This window comes from Argiope bruennichi, chromosome 9, assembly GCF_947563725.1.
Source record: "Argiope bruennichi chromosome 9, qqArgBrue1.1, whole genome shotgun sequence".
Taxonomy (NCBI): Eukaryota; Metazoa; Arthropoda; class Arachnida; order Araneae; family Araneidae; genus Argiope; species Argiope bruennichi.
The window spans coordinates 21856366-21871426 of NC_079159.1; the positions used below are offsets into that span (position 1 = coordinate 21856366).

At 29.6% G+C, this 15061-nt stretch overlaps 1 protein-coding gene across 1 annotated transcript in view; it reads left to right on the forward strand.

Moving 5' to 3' along the window:
• The first annotated feature begins 10466 nt into the window (after nucleotides 1-10466).
• LOC129984900 (synaptogenesis protein syg-2-like) overlaps nucleotides 10467-15061 on the forward strand; it is a 170145-nt gene continuing 165550 nt past the window's right edge. Inside the window, exon 1 of the mRNA XM_056094854.1 lies at nucleotides 10467-10791. Within this exon, the coding sequence (XP_055950829.1) occupies nucleotides 10467-10791 (325 nt within the window). The remainder of the gene's footprint in view (nucleotides 10792-15061) is intronic.

Genomic DNA, 15061 nt, shown 5'->3' on the forward strand with positions numbered 1-15061 from the left:
AATGATTTTAAAATAATATAAATTCAGTAATAAATTTTATAACTATGTGGTACTTAATATTTTGCTAATAACACTTCTTCATATTTTGCAAATATCTTGATTTCTTTTAATTTATAACTTTAAAGATAAACAACTCATTTGACAGAACATTTTCAAAACCATGGAGTTAGCACTGCATACATACATTAATTCTGACCGAAGGAGGAAAAAAATGATCTTTAACAAATGTTTTAAGAGATTTTTCTATAGTGAACTCAGAGATTAACTATACAAATAATTGCATACATCCGAAATAAATCTTTTTAATTGGTAAATAACAAAACCGGTGTAGGTCAGACAAAAAAAGTAAAAACGAATTTACGATTGATATATTTTCTCCTAACCTCATCATAAACATTAAATAAGAATAATCCCTGTTTGCGAATAGAAATAGACCTAATAAGGTAAGAAGAAAGACATTCACTTACCCTGCCAATCTCTTACATGTCTTGAAGGCAGACGTTACTACTGTATGAAGGTAAAATAAATAAATAAATAAAAATATATACAAAGAATAGTTCCCTAACAAAGTCTTACGAATTTATCTGGTAAAAGTTGAGATTATCTTAGTTTCTTATGGGTTGTTAATGGATATTGTAAAGAATTAAAAGTTGTCTGTTCTGGAGAGAATTAAAATTATAACACAGTAACAGCAGAATGAATTAACATATTTTATTTTACTGAAATTAAGATGATTTATTATTATAATACATTTAATTATAATAAATCATAAAACATTTTATTACATTGAAATTAAAATAATATAATACTCTTATCCCCCTTGAAGGAATAATCCATTGGAATTATATTATGCGAAATGCAAATAAATCAATAAAAAATATATACAAGGAATATTTCTCCAACAATTTTACGAGTTATCAGAAAAAAAACGAGATTCTCTTAGTCTCCTATGGTTTGCTTATGGATTTTATAGAGAATTAAAAGTTGTCAATTACCGCTCAGTATCGATAAAATGATTTAATATATTTTATTTTATTGAAAGTAAAATAGTCTCATACATTTTTCTGATTGAAGAAATAAATAATAAAATATATATATAATGTGAAATAACAAATTGCGCTGCAACTCATTGTCACTTCTGAATACATCTTTAAACATATGACTAGTTAATAATAATTTACATTTAACTTTACATTACATTTTATTATAATGCCTATAATTATATTACATATCATTTATAATACATACATAATTTATTACATTTATTATAATAATATAATAAAAACATAATACATTTATCACATTGAATGTAAAATAATTTAAGAATCTTGTCTCAGTGCAGGAAATAATTATTTTTTTTATGTAATATACAAAATAATAAAATATGCTGAAGCTAATGATTAATCAGGAGTAATTATCGAAATATGGGCTTAATTTGTTAATAGACTTTGTTGTTGTTAACACGATGATCATCTGTAAGAGAAAACATTTCAAATTTTTTTGTTCACTGTTAATGAAGATGCTTCAAACAAACCAGTTTAAAGAAATTGATTTAAAAATGCATCATTTTGTAGTTTAACGTGTAATCTATATCTATACTTAAAGCTCAATGTGTGTGTGTGTGTGTGTGTGTTGGCGCTCTACAGGCCAGGTCATTTGACATACAGCTATCAAATTTGGTACATGTACACCTTAGAGGTCGGGAATGTGCACCTGGGGTCCCTTTTTTTGAATTTTTAATTAGAATTTTAATTATTAATTAAAAACTAATTTTCCAGCCAAAACAATCTTCCATTTTCCCCACCGCCAACTTTTCCGCGATACATATTACGTTATGACTGAAGTCCTTTATAATATTATGAGTGAATTATATGACTATCAAGTTTAAAAATATTTTGATGAAGAATCAATTAAAGTGGGAATTGCGTAAAATATTTAATGGTACGACCGGAGTTTAACCCCTGTGTGGCCAATTTTTAAAAATTGCCAACAACGGTCTTGCGAAATATTCAAAAGCAAAGGAGCAGATATTCAATTATAGTGCATAATAAAGATTGCCAGCTTTGGCGCGTTATCGCAACTGGGCGAAGAAGGGGGTTAAACTCCGGTTGAACCTATTTAATTATTAAAGTTTAAATGAACATTAAGATTGGCGAACCGGTTGGTCGCCAAAGGCGGCTAGTATGTATATATATTAAATAGGTGTAGAATTAAAATATTATGTCAAAAGAGAAATTCGAATTTTGTATGATATAAATGTATTATATAAATATTTAAATATATTCAATTTCTGAAAAGTAAAGGAAAAATATTGCACTCTGTGTTGCAATGCTTAAAAAGAATTTAAAATCGTTTTAAAATATGAAAAATATCAACCTTTTATTTAAATATTAATATTTCGCATTTAATTTCATATTTTTGAAGCAAATTATTTTCTTAATCAAACTAATTAAGTAGCGCTAAATTTTCAATTATTTTGCCCATTAATATTTAATAAAAGTAATAGCTCATTATTGAAGATTTTAAAAGTTTTGATATATATTTCCCTCAAATTCCTGTTATATGAAATTAAAATTTACCAACATTATGTATTTTACTGACAATTAAATTCCTAAAATTTTCAAACATGCTATTTTTTTGTACTGTTTACTAAATTTTATAACTGTAGTACTTCGGGAAACGAGTTAAGAGCAGATTTCTATATACCGAAAAATAAATATAGCCTAAGATAATAAAATAAATATACCTAAAACAAAAATATTAAATTGAAGGTAATTTTGGTTAGGAAGATATATTTTATCTTAAGAAACAGAAAACGCTTTTCTGTTTCTTTAGAAAGCCCTCCACTGTTAAAGTAATATTAGGGATATTGTCTGATAGTAAGTTAAAATTCAGTGTTGATTGTTTTTATTACATTTCTTTCATAAATGTTTTTTAGGCTCTCATTTTTTTTCTATCAAGAAATATAATAAGTTGTTGTTTCTTATGGCACGTGCCATGGACAAGCCCGCTGTTCGAAGACAGCTGATTTAAGCCTGAGGGGGAGCGCCTCTTGTTTCTATAGTAGCGCCAAGAGAACTACTTAGCTACACACACGTCACAACCCTTTTTACGGGGCGGACTTCATTCACTCAACCACAGATCGTAATTTAGACCTGAATCAGAGAACGATCACCCCTGATCCAGTACCCCCAGTGGTATTACTCTGGACATGGAGGACTTTGTGACCACGACAGATTTAACACACGTCAGCCACCAAGCACTCGGGGAATCTTCGGCCGGCGGGGTTCGAACTCGCAACCTAAGGGACGCGAATCCGACGCTCTACCAACCAGGCTATCCCGGCGAAATTTTGATTCGATCAAAAATGCAACTGACCAGACGGCGAAAATAAAGGAATCGGGAGCCTTTGAGAAATCTGATCCAGCTTTTGATATAATAAGTAGAAATGATTGTATACTAGGTTTCTCCTATCATTCCTTTGCCTCATTTTTCATGCCTAATGATTTATTTCATTAAAATTGTCATACTTCTATGCATTCATATCCGAAAAATTCATCATGTTTGTTTATTATTTATTCTATATTGCAAATATCCTTTAAACCAAAACATAAGTAGATATACCATTTCTACATAAATTCCCATTTTTCTTACATAAATTTAAAAATACTAATATTTTGTTCCACAAACACGACCGAAAACAAAAATGTTCGTCCAACCCAAATCTGTCAAAACTTCACATGTCTTACTTTTCCTACACACTTTATTTTAACCAATCAGATTTATGTTCTACATTTGTAGGAAACCATTTATTACCTGACAAGTCGTGTTGAAGTTTACGACATCGGTGACAACATAACTCAGTGCAGGGTGTGGTTAAAAACTGTCAGCATGAGTGTAGTTGAACTGATTCTCTACAGTTATGATTTAACGCAATGCCAGAAAATAAGACAACTTCGTTAAAAGAGCATTTACGAGACTGGAATTAATATTTTGTTTCGTGATATTTGACTTTCAGGCATCTTCCTAAAAGAAATAATCAACCACAAGTAAATTGGAGCAGCCCCGGCAATAACTCACGGTTTATTTACTACTGCCATCATTACGAGTTAGGGAGAAAATACCATCCTATAAATTAATTGTATTTTATGCTTCGATCTCAGGGCTTTCGTCATTTATTTGTTAGGTTTATTTCTATCAGCCATATCATATTTGGGTCCTCTCTCCTTTAATTGACAAATATTTTATCACAGCTTCGCCCCATTTGTTGGGGTTGATATATATATATATATATTCGAGCATCATTAGAGGCGGTATGTTGTTATAAGGTTAATATTTTTATGTGACAGCTCTTCTGAAATTTGCTATAAAGATACAGGATTGCTCCTTATGCTGGTTATAAGGTACTCTTGTTAAGTGAAATTAAAATTAATGCATCAGAAATAGAATGGTAATAGTAATTAGTGTGATATTTCTCTTTGGAATAAATTGAAATATATTTATGTTATATTCAAAGTTTCCTGGAGAGATGACCTAATGTTTCAAACAGTGTTTATCAAAAGTTATTATTCGGAATATCATAAGATGGGTAACTAATTAATATCTATCGTCAATAATTTTGGCACAATATTATTTATTATTCGATGATAGAGGTTAGGTTATTAAGCAAGGAAAAGCAAATTTAAAATGTTTATTTCTATTGAATGAAAAAAGATACAATATATCACTCTATAGAAGCTGATTCGAACATTCCAAGACTCATTCTATTTTTTATAAAACATACCATTTTTTGTGTGGGAAAAACTTCGAAAGGGAATTGTTTTTCATACCCCATATTATATTGATTGGTTTCTCTTATCTGAACTCATAACAATTTGATGTTGCCGATCTTGAAGAGTAAATAACAAGTAAATAAAACATACGCCATTATGTTGAATGTGAGAATCCATATTCTTTGCCAGTGGATTTCTTTTGGTTATGTTTAAAAACATATCTGATATTCTCAACATTTTCCTCTGACATGGTAGGATGACAAGTGCTTTTTCCTTTATATATACAGCCATTATTTACGAATTTCTTGTACCAACTGTAAATCTTTTTATTATGACTTGAGTCTTTGTTGAACTTAAGCGAAATGGAAACTGAAATATAACAATGTATTCAATCTATGGACAAGCTGTGATTAATGCAATTATTTGTCAAATATGAAAAAAAAAGTTATGAAATATGAATTGCTATTAAACGTTTAAAAAGTATTTAAAGCCATGTATGGCTTTAAATTTTTTGTAGTATTCTTTGTGCAATATGTTTCATTAATCACTTGGAAATATTTTACATCATTACAGCAAAACGATCGAAAAATTATCCCATGTCATCGTAACTATAAATAAAAAAACAATTCCAATTCATCAAAAGCATGAAAAGGCGTGACTTAAAATATAAAAGGAAGATGAATGACGAAATACTATTCCTACACTGTATTGGAATAGAAAATCGTATGTACTTTTCGTTTAAAAAACATGAAATTTATGCAGTTCACTCGCTTATATATCGGTTTTCAGTCAGCAACTAAATTGCAAACTTGCAAAAGCATCTAGGATAGCGGTGTCTTGGTGGTAAGGCCTCGGCTTCAGAACCGGACGCTTTCAGGTTCAAGACTCAATTCTACCGAAGAATCTTCGTGCAAGCGAGCCTGATGCACATTATATTCGTCCGGGCCAAACATCCTCCCACTGGTATGGTGTGGAGAAAGGGTTGCCAGCTCAGGTGTCTTTCTCGTCCTCTAACCGCAGTTCAAAATTACGAGGTCCGTCCCAAAACAGCCCTAGTGTTATAACGGGACATTAATATAACTAAACTTAAAACTGAGGAAATTGTTTTCAAAAATGTTCAATGTTCCTTATATATCCAATAAAAGAACTCATTCCTCATTTAGTAGATTTCATTGTTTCAATTTAAATGTAAATATTATTCCTCTATCAATCTATGTTTTAAATCCTCTCAACGAATCAATGAATGCAACTCAAAGCATATATTTTGATAATGAAATGGAAAATAAATTCGGTTATTATTCGAGGCAAAATATAATTAATACGTAATATTTATTTAAAATACTTCAAGTAATTAGATAAAAGGCAGCTATACGAATCTATTCCATCTATATGGATATTGCATTTTAATCCATTAACATCCAATTTATTAACACCCCAATCAAGACGAATGGAAGTTCAAGTGAATTAATTGAATTAAATATTTAATTGCACTTCTGAAATTGAATTTTAAAATAATCATATCAACATATTTCAATAATTAAGCACCTCCTATCTAAAAGAAATGATTATATGCTTTTAAATTAAAGTATATTCAAATAAATATTTTCATTTAAATTTAATTTCATTAATGTACTTAAATAAGTTTTATCAATGGTAATATAATCAAACACTTATAATGCAAACTAGAATTTGAATTTTGAAACCGAGCTATCATTACATGTTTGTATGTGATAAGGAAATACCTGCAGTTAAAAATAGAATTATGCATACTTTTTATTTACAAATATTCAGATAGATATTTTTCAATTAATTCCGTTTTACAAATTGCGTACAATGTCATATCTATATAAAGAAAACTAAAAATATGTGTCATTTTTATTAATTTGAAACAGTAACACGTGTTTCAGAAGAAATTATTCTCTTTAAGTTTCCGAAAGAGAGCAATGATCAGTCGTACGTGATTTTTGCATTATTATTTTTTTGTTTTGTTTTGTTTTGGATTAAAATTAATTTCTCTCTCTCTCAAGAAATTTTCAGACACGTTAAATGCTACTCATGTAGCTAGTTTAATTTAACAAATTAATGGCATGCGTTAATGTAAAATATTTTGTGTTCCAATTTAAATAAAATTGCATTCAAGTAAAAATTTTCATGGAATATACCTGATAAAAAATTCTACTTTATTCTTTTGAAATTAGAATTTGGAATAAATAATAAAGCACATAAAAATTAAAATGATTATTTGTGAATATTTTTTTTTCAAAAATTTCAATTACTCTTCGTTGATAACTGTTTCAAATGTATTCAGCAATTCATGCATTCAAATATAAATTATTTTCTATCTTGTATTTCGTGAGAGATCTCTATTTAAATGAGATTTTCACAAAGCCAAATATTTGCATGCATTTTAATATATCCAATTCTCACATATCTATATTTATATTTATTTTCATTACATTGCATTTCCCAAGATTATCCCAGTTTCTATATTTGTCTTCCCTATTGCATTTCTCGCTATAGCAATTTTAATTATCAGATTCAAAAGCTTTCACATTTATAAATCTATTGTGCATGTATTTGAAGCTGAATCATTTCTGAAAATATATATTCGATGTTTCTTTATTTTTTGTATTAGATTTAAGTTAACATTAGAGAGTTTATTTACACTGGAAATGCAATTCTAATGTAAATAATAAAACTAGTTTCTTTTCATGCGTCGTTCGTAAAAAGTACGTCTTATATCGAGGATAAGTTTGCACTGCTGAATAAAAGGCTAAATGATAATATAGTGTTTTTCCTTTTAGTATCTTTTCTCGATTCGTGGATTTCGAGAGACAAAAAAAAATTATTTTTCTTCTTCTGAAATCACTTAGGTGGAAAATCCGTAAATTGGATTAAAGGATAAAGATTGTTTTCAAAAAATGTATCCATTGAAAGAATAGCTATGGATTTGAAACAGTTTGTTTCATTTTGATTCCAATTATATGTATATTCCTTTTCAGACGCTGAAATGCAATATTCTGTTTCTTTCTACAATTATTTACTTACTAAGAAATGACTCAAAGCTTCTTAAGCGTATTTTGTCAATTGTATATTGTAAAATTGTACATTGTACAATTTTTATGCCTATAAAATATAACAAATAATATGTAATAATGGATTTATGTTCGCAATTCTTTTAAAGAATAGACAATTTCTTCTTTACATGAAAAAACGTCTTTTAATAAAATCCTGGAGTATGGTTAAAAGAGTTTATCTGAGATAAAAACTGAATAGCAATTTTCTTTAAATATTCAGATAGAAACACAAAATTTAGCTTTATAAGTGTGAATAATCAGAGATTCCACGCAATTGCATTATGGGTGTTGTAATGCGAATTAAGATTAAAATTTTTTATATATATATATTTAATAAACTTGAAATTTTTTTCAAAAAGAAAGTTCCAATATCGATAATAATATTTCAAATTTTCTGTCGTAAAGGGAAATGGAAATGTTTATTCAAAATTTCAAATCGAAAAACTGTTATAAATAACTTTTATTTTATTATGCATTAAATTAATTAATTAGTATTGGCAAACTGTGAGATAATATAAATTGTTTGTATCCATATTTTTAAAAAGAATTCATTTTTTAGTAAGCAATATCATGTATAAGAACTATACATAATTTAAGACGAGGAGACGTTGCAATGCAAAAAAGAAAAAAAAATGTTGTATATTTAATAAAATAGAAAATATTTTCAAGAAGAAAGCTCAAATATTGACAATAATATTTGAAAAAATTTCAAAACGCTGAAAGTCCTTGCAGTATATAATATTATTAAAAATCTAGATTTAACGAAACGTATTAGTCTGTTTATTCTTCTTTTTAATTCGAGCTGTTAATATTATATTGAAAATTGAGCAAAGCAATTTATAAAGAGAATTTGAATTAATTAAAAACATCTATATTTTTCAAAAAATAAAGAAAATAATATGGCAGAATCTCAGGCAAGTTTCATAAATTTCAGCACATAATTCAGATGTTCAGTAAATGCTTTCTTGAAGTGTATACCATTTATGTTTATTTTCATTGTGTGAGACTTATTTGGAAAAATAACATAAAAATATTAACAATCCAGAACAAGAATTATGAGAAATAAAATGTAAAAAGAGAAAAAGCTGTCAGTTCTAGGAAAAAATATCGAGATTTGCATGCTTGCGAAGAAGAGGAAGCTTTATACAAAACATTTTTGGATAAGAAACGCTTGCAGTCGTTGTCATGTTTTATGTCGAAGTTTCCCCCTGTAATGATGACGACATCTTGTTGCGGTGTTGAATTACTTAAAGAACTCCATAACGCTTCACATACGAAGCATCGCGACTGATCAGTTACGATCTGCTGTTGAACACACTGTCCATCGACTTGAAATTTTGCAAAAGAATGAAGGTGGTCACATAGAAAACCTTTCCCCACATCATCCTGGATCCGATTAATAACTGCTCCTGTTGTGCAATTTCGTTCTAATCTGTTCTTGTTTCTGCAAACTGAATTGTTTCTTTACCCCTCTGCAACAGCGTACTTTTATTTAACCTTTACTCAATGGGGTTCAATGGCAAGGCGATTAGAAACTAGTCAATAAATGTTAATATTGTTTCTGTATTCCGTTTCGGTCGTTCAGTGTGTTAAATTAATGTTTTTCCGGAAAAAGCGCCCTCTGGTTTAAATTTTAGAACCAATTTTGTATTTTATTCCGTGAGTGCATCTCGTGTATAGTCTATATACTAAATTTCGCTGCAATCCATTCACCCGTTTACGTTGTATGATGCTGTTTATAATGGAAACTTAATTATAACCACCTTGTATAAAGCAAGTGAATTTTATTTTACTTGTATTATATTATTTTATCTTTCTTTTTTCCTTGAAAAAGATCTTAATATTTTTTCCCTAATTTCAGTTTGTAAATATCTAAAAAAATTGATTTAAACCTTTTTTTAAATGCTTATGCATTATCAAAGACTGCGTGATTTATCTAGTAAGTGAAAAAAAAATCAGAATAGTATTTTTATTTCGGAAGTTTTATTTCCTGAACAGGCCATAACATTTAAGTTTATTTACAATGTTAGAGCTTTATTTGGAAAAACAAATGCTTAGTAAAAAATTTCATTCGCATTCTGGATAAGTATCCAAACGAAACGGCATAACCGGTTTTGAATAATTTCAATTATGGACTTTAAAAATCTTATTTGAAACATAAAGGTTAAATATATAACGCAAGTAAATTTCATTTCACTTTCATTATATAATTTGACACTTTCTTTCTATTCCTAATAGATAGTGATTATTAGATTATCAGCATTCAGCACATTACGAAATATAAGCAGATTTTCCATAAATATAGTTGGCAAATATTGAAAATAATTGGATTTAAACCTTGTTTTAAATACATCTATAATATCAAAAGCAATGCTTGATTTATACAATAAATGAAAAAAATTATTTAGAACGGTATTTTGGAATCGGGAAGCATTATCTCCTGAACAACCTAGATATTCTAATGGCCACATGAAGCAAATTTCAAATCCTTTATTACCGAATCACTCAGCAGCTCATCCACACGTAAATGCACCATCTTTAAATATCTATTTCTCAGCTGAATCACTACAAAGTGGTTCAAAGCAGCATTTTGTGTCTTCCAGAAATCCCCGTTCCAATGGAGGCAGTGGCTGGTGGTCGGCTATCACTCCCCTGTGACATCACATCGCCCATCTCTGATGATGAGGTCTACTTGGTCCTCTGGTATAAAGACGAAGTGGCCACTCCCATTTACAGTCTAGATGCCAGACGGGGTCCTCTGGGTCAAGCCAGGCACGCGACAAACGAGCAGCTAGCTGGAAGAGCCTATTTCAGTTCAGTTCCACAGCCGGCAGTTTTGGAGATTGATAGAGTGTCCTTGGAGGACGAAGGTCTTTATCGATGCCGAGTGGATTTTAGGAAGGCGAGGACGCAACATTCTGCCCTCATCGTTTCTGTTGCAGGTGAGTATTTTTTTTTTTTTTTTTGAAGTTTGCTTATTGTCTGTTCAGTGGTGGCAAAATTGTTCTTTTAGGAGAGCTTTTCTATCAACATTTTCTCTGTGGATGAAAGTGATTCTAAAGTGATATCATGTCAATCACTTGTTGAAAAGACTGTTTGGTTCAGTGCTAAATTTCCTTTTTTCTTTTTAGAGATTGTTCTTTTGATGCACGATCTCATTCTTCAGAAGATTATTATAATTTTTCCATCAAGAAAGTTTCTCTCTCAAGATTTTCCCTTTGGGTGAAAGCGATTTTGGCATTATATCATGTCACTCATTTATTTAAGAATTTGTTTGGTTCAGAACGAATATTTTTTTTCTTCTTTTTAGAGATTGTTATTTTGATGAGTGATCTCATACTTTCGAAGATTATTATAAAAGTGTCCCTTTTGGATAATTTTCTCTCTAGATTTTCTTTATGGAAGAAAACGATTTAAATGTGATATCTTGTCAATCATCGGTTAAGAAACTGTTTCAGTACGAATATTTCTTTTCTTGTTTTCGAAATTCTCATTCTATCTCAGCTTCTAAATGCAAAGTTTGATTGCTATAAAATATGTGTTACAATAAAGTTATTGTGCTTTTTAATTTGTTTTAAGACAATTGGTTTCAACAGGGTAATTATTTTAAGATAGTCAGTTTTAACTAGGCATTAAGACATTAATTTTAGACTGCGTATTTGTTTAAAGATAATTATTCGCAACTATGAATTTGTTTAAAGACATTCATTTTCAACTGTATATTTGTTTTAAGATAATCTTTTGCAACTGTGAATTTGTTTTAAGACATTTATTTTCAACTGGTATTTGTTTTAAGAAAGTCATTTGCAATTATGTATTTGTTTTTAAACATTCGTTTTCGACTGTGTATTTGTTCTAAAACAATCATTTGCAATTATGTATTTGTTTAAAGGCATCCCTTTCCAATTATGAATTTGCTATAAGACGCTAATTTTCGTTTGATAATATGTTCCATATACCGAGATTACATTTCATAAACAAACTCATATTCCATTACATTTTTCATTTACAAAAGCACTGAACTGTATATTTGCTTTATTAATATACAATATATATCAAATCAAAGTCTATGTTTACCCAAATTCTGAAAATCCAGGTTAATTTTTTTTTAAAAACTATAATTATAAAAACTATTAACTTTACTACAAAAATATAGTACATTTGTTTTATTCAAAATAAATAAATAGACAGAAGTTATATTCAGTGAAAATTAAAAACGAGTAAATTGAAACGATAGTTTCCATAAATGCAGAGGAAAATTGGTTCTAATTGCTGAATAGCTTTTTTCTCCATTTTAACTGCTCGGGCATCTACAGTCCATCGATCTAATATTTGAAAGCGACTTCAAAGAAAATATACTCTTTTTACAAGGAGATAAATGCATTTCCCTCCAGAAAGAAAAAAATAAATATATTTTCAACTTCAAAATAACCACCATTCTGTAAAGTGGCCATTCACTTTCCATTCAAATAGAGTGGATCACACTCTAACTCTCTAGTGAATAAAACAGACTTAGTTAAGTTATCATCTCCAGAACTGGGCAAGCCGCCATGTGGGAACAATTTGAATATCCTAGACAAAAAAAAATGATAAATAACATTTTTGAAGGAAATACTTCGAATTCTTATTAGAAAATATAAACATAATATTGAACTGTATTCTTAAGAGATAGGATTATGGTGATTGCTTGCGATTATCATTTTCTTCCATTAAAATTATCTTTAAAAATATACGAATAATCTTTTCAAATAATCTAAGTAGAGATTGTATCGAATTTTCTAATGATATTTAATAGGATTAGTGATGTTCATTACATACAATTGGAAATTAGTAATTTAAATTCTTCGAAAGTTAAATAAATTTTAAAAATAATATTTCAGTATTCTGAATAATAAACTGCTTCCGAAAATACTAAAAATTGATAATTTGTAAGTATGAAAAAAAAAAAAAAAACGCAGCAGAACTTTCAAGGCAATGAAATTAAGCACACTCCCGGATATCCGGTTCGTGGTTATCCGACTTCTGTACCATCCAGCCTAATTTTCCTTTATCGTAATTAAATGACGAAGGTAAGGTGTCTATTAAGTCATCTGTTAAAGACTTTTCAAAACCTATAAATTGTAAGTTTTGACTCTTATCTTAGGATTACCTTTCCATATGCCGCCTTTCTGGCCTAGGGGTAGCGTTTCTTCCCAGTGATCGGGGCATCCCGGGTTAGAGTCCTGGTTCGGGCACGGTTGTTCTCTTCCTTGTCTTCTCTCTGTGAGGTGCGTGAATGAGCCCCCCTGTAAAAAGGGGTTGCGCAAGCAGGTGTATGTGTGCTATCTTCATTTGAGCTAGTTGTCAGACTTCTGCCCTCGGGTGCTCACGGGTCTTTACCGTCAGTAGCTACTGCGCAAAAATTTGGCTAAAAATAGTCACACGAAAAAAAAAACAACTTTTCATATCTGTGCAATCATTTATCATTGAAAAATAAAATCAGTTTGAGCCAGTTTTCTTAAGAACTAGGCCTACGATTTAAATTAACGTTTTGTTTATGTTTCCTACTTTTTAGTTGGGCATTTTAGAATTTATGTCAAAATGTGAACAGTTAATATCCTTTAACTTACTTTTTCTCTAATAAATTCTTGAAATGTGCAGTGTGGTATACAAATACATACAAATTACAAGTACAGATACTTCTATTTTGACTGGACATGCAACCGACAACTGCTTCTAGGATTCATCGGGCCGAGGCTGCGTTCACATTGAGGTAAATGGAGAGCTTAGTACTCATTAGGAAGTGAGACAATACGCATTATAACAGTGAGTTTTGGATAACTTTGTCATCTGGTATTGGTGTGCAAGAAATGAATTCATAGAACTCTGGCTTATTCGGCTTTTTTGTTATCCGGCCCGCCACACTAGGATGGATACTCGAGAGTGTACTGTATTTAGGAATAATTCAAATAACAATAATTTTATAAAATACTGAATAAAAATGAGCATATTTTTTTTAAATGTCTGATTATTTTACAGGGTTTTTAAAGTAAGTTGTTCTGTTGTTAAGTATAAATATAAAATTTCCTTTTAGAAAGACGTCCTATTGACTAATTACTTGTTATTAGATTAACAAAAATTCTATGAATATCATAGTGGTTATGAATTTTCTATTTATATAAATTCATACAAATGCATATAAATTAACTTATATCTTTAAAATATGCATGCTGCTACATCAGAAATGAGATTACAAAATCTCATACAATAAAAATACAATTACAAGGCTTCAATTTATTTATACAATTACAAGGAGTATTTATTCTTCAAATAAAACTATCCTCCTTAGTAAATATAATAAGTTGTTTTTTTTAAAAATAAAAATACAGGATTTTTCAATCTTTATAAGTCTTTTATAGCAAGGAAGGTGTTATGAAAAATTCTTGCTATAATTATTGGAATAATGCTTGGAATAATTATTTAGCGAATTTATTAAATGTCTACTTTTAATAATAATTATTCTTCATGTTTAATGCAGCAAATTTGAATTATTATTTTTAAATTGAAATTTTAATATGCAATGCACCCCATGCATAATTATTCCCAAAATACTCCCTAGAATAAGGATTTAATTTAAAATCTGTGAGGAAATATTAGAACACTGGATAGTAAACTTATGAAATTAATACCTCGATAAACAATGGAATTCAAGCACAATTGGCGACATTTACGTTCATAATTTATCATGATTAAACACCAGCGTCACGTTGCGTATCAAGTGTCTAACACATATTTCCAATTTCTGAAGATCAGTTCACTTTACAGTGAAGACTAAAGCAAATATGTTAACGCAATGTTTATTCTTCCCCTAAGTCTGACAGCAGATCACTTTTCAGGTTCATCCCTGGTAAGCTATTAAAGCAACGAGTTTGGGGTTTGAATTTCATAATTCCTTTCTCGAATCTTCAGTCTTTTGGGGTTGCTGCACTGATGCGTTGAATTACGCTGCTTCCACTCAGCGCACAACATGTTATCAGGAATAAAAATCACTTTTCTTGATAGCCACTCTGCAAGTTGAGATTTAAAATGCTCTGAGCAAACTGTAAAGCAAGAATGAGGTGTTTGGGTAAAGTACTTAAAATAACTCTTAAACTGATAAGCTGAAATTGCACTGGGTAGAGCGAAAGGAGGAATTGGTGATTAAATTGCTTTAACCCGGGCGATAAAGTGTTG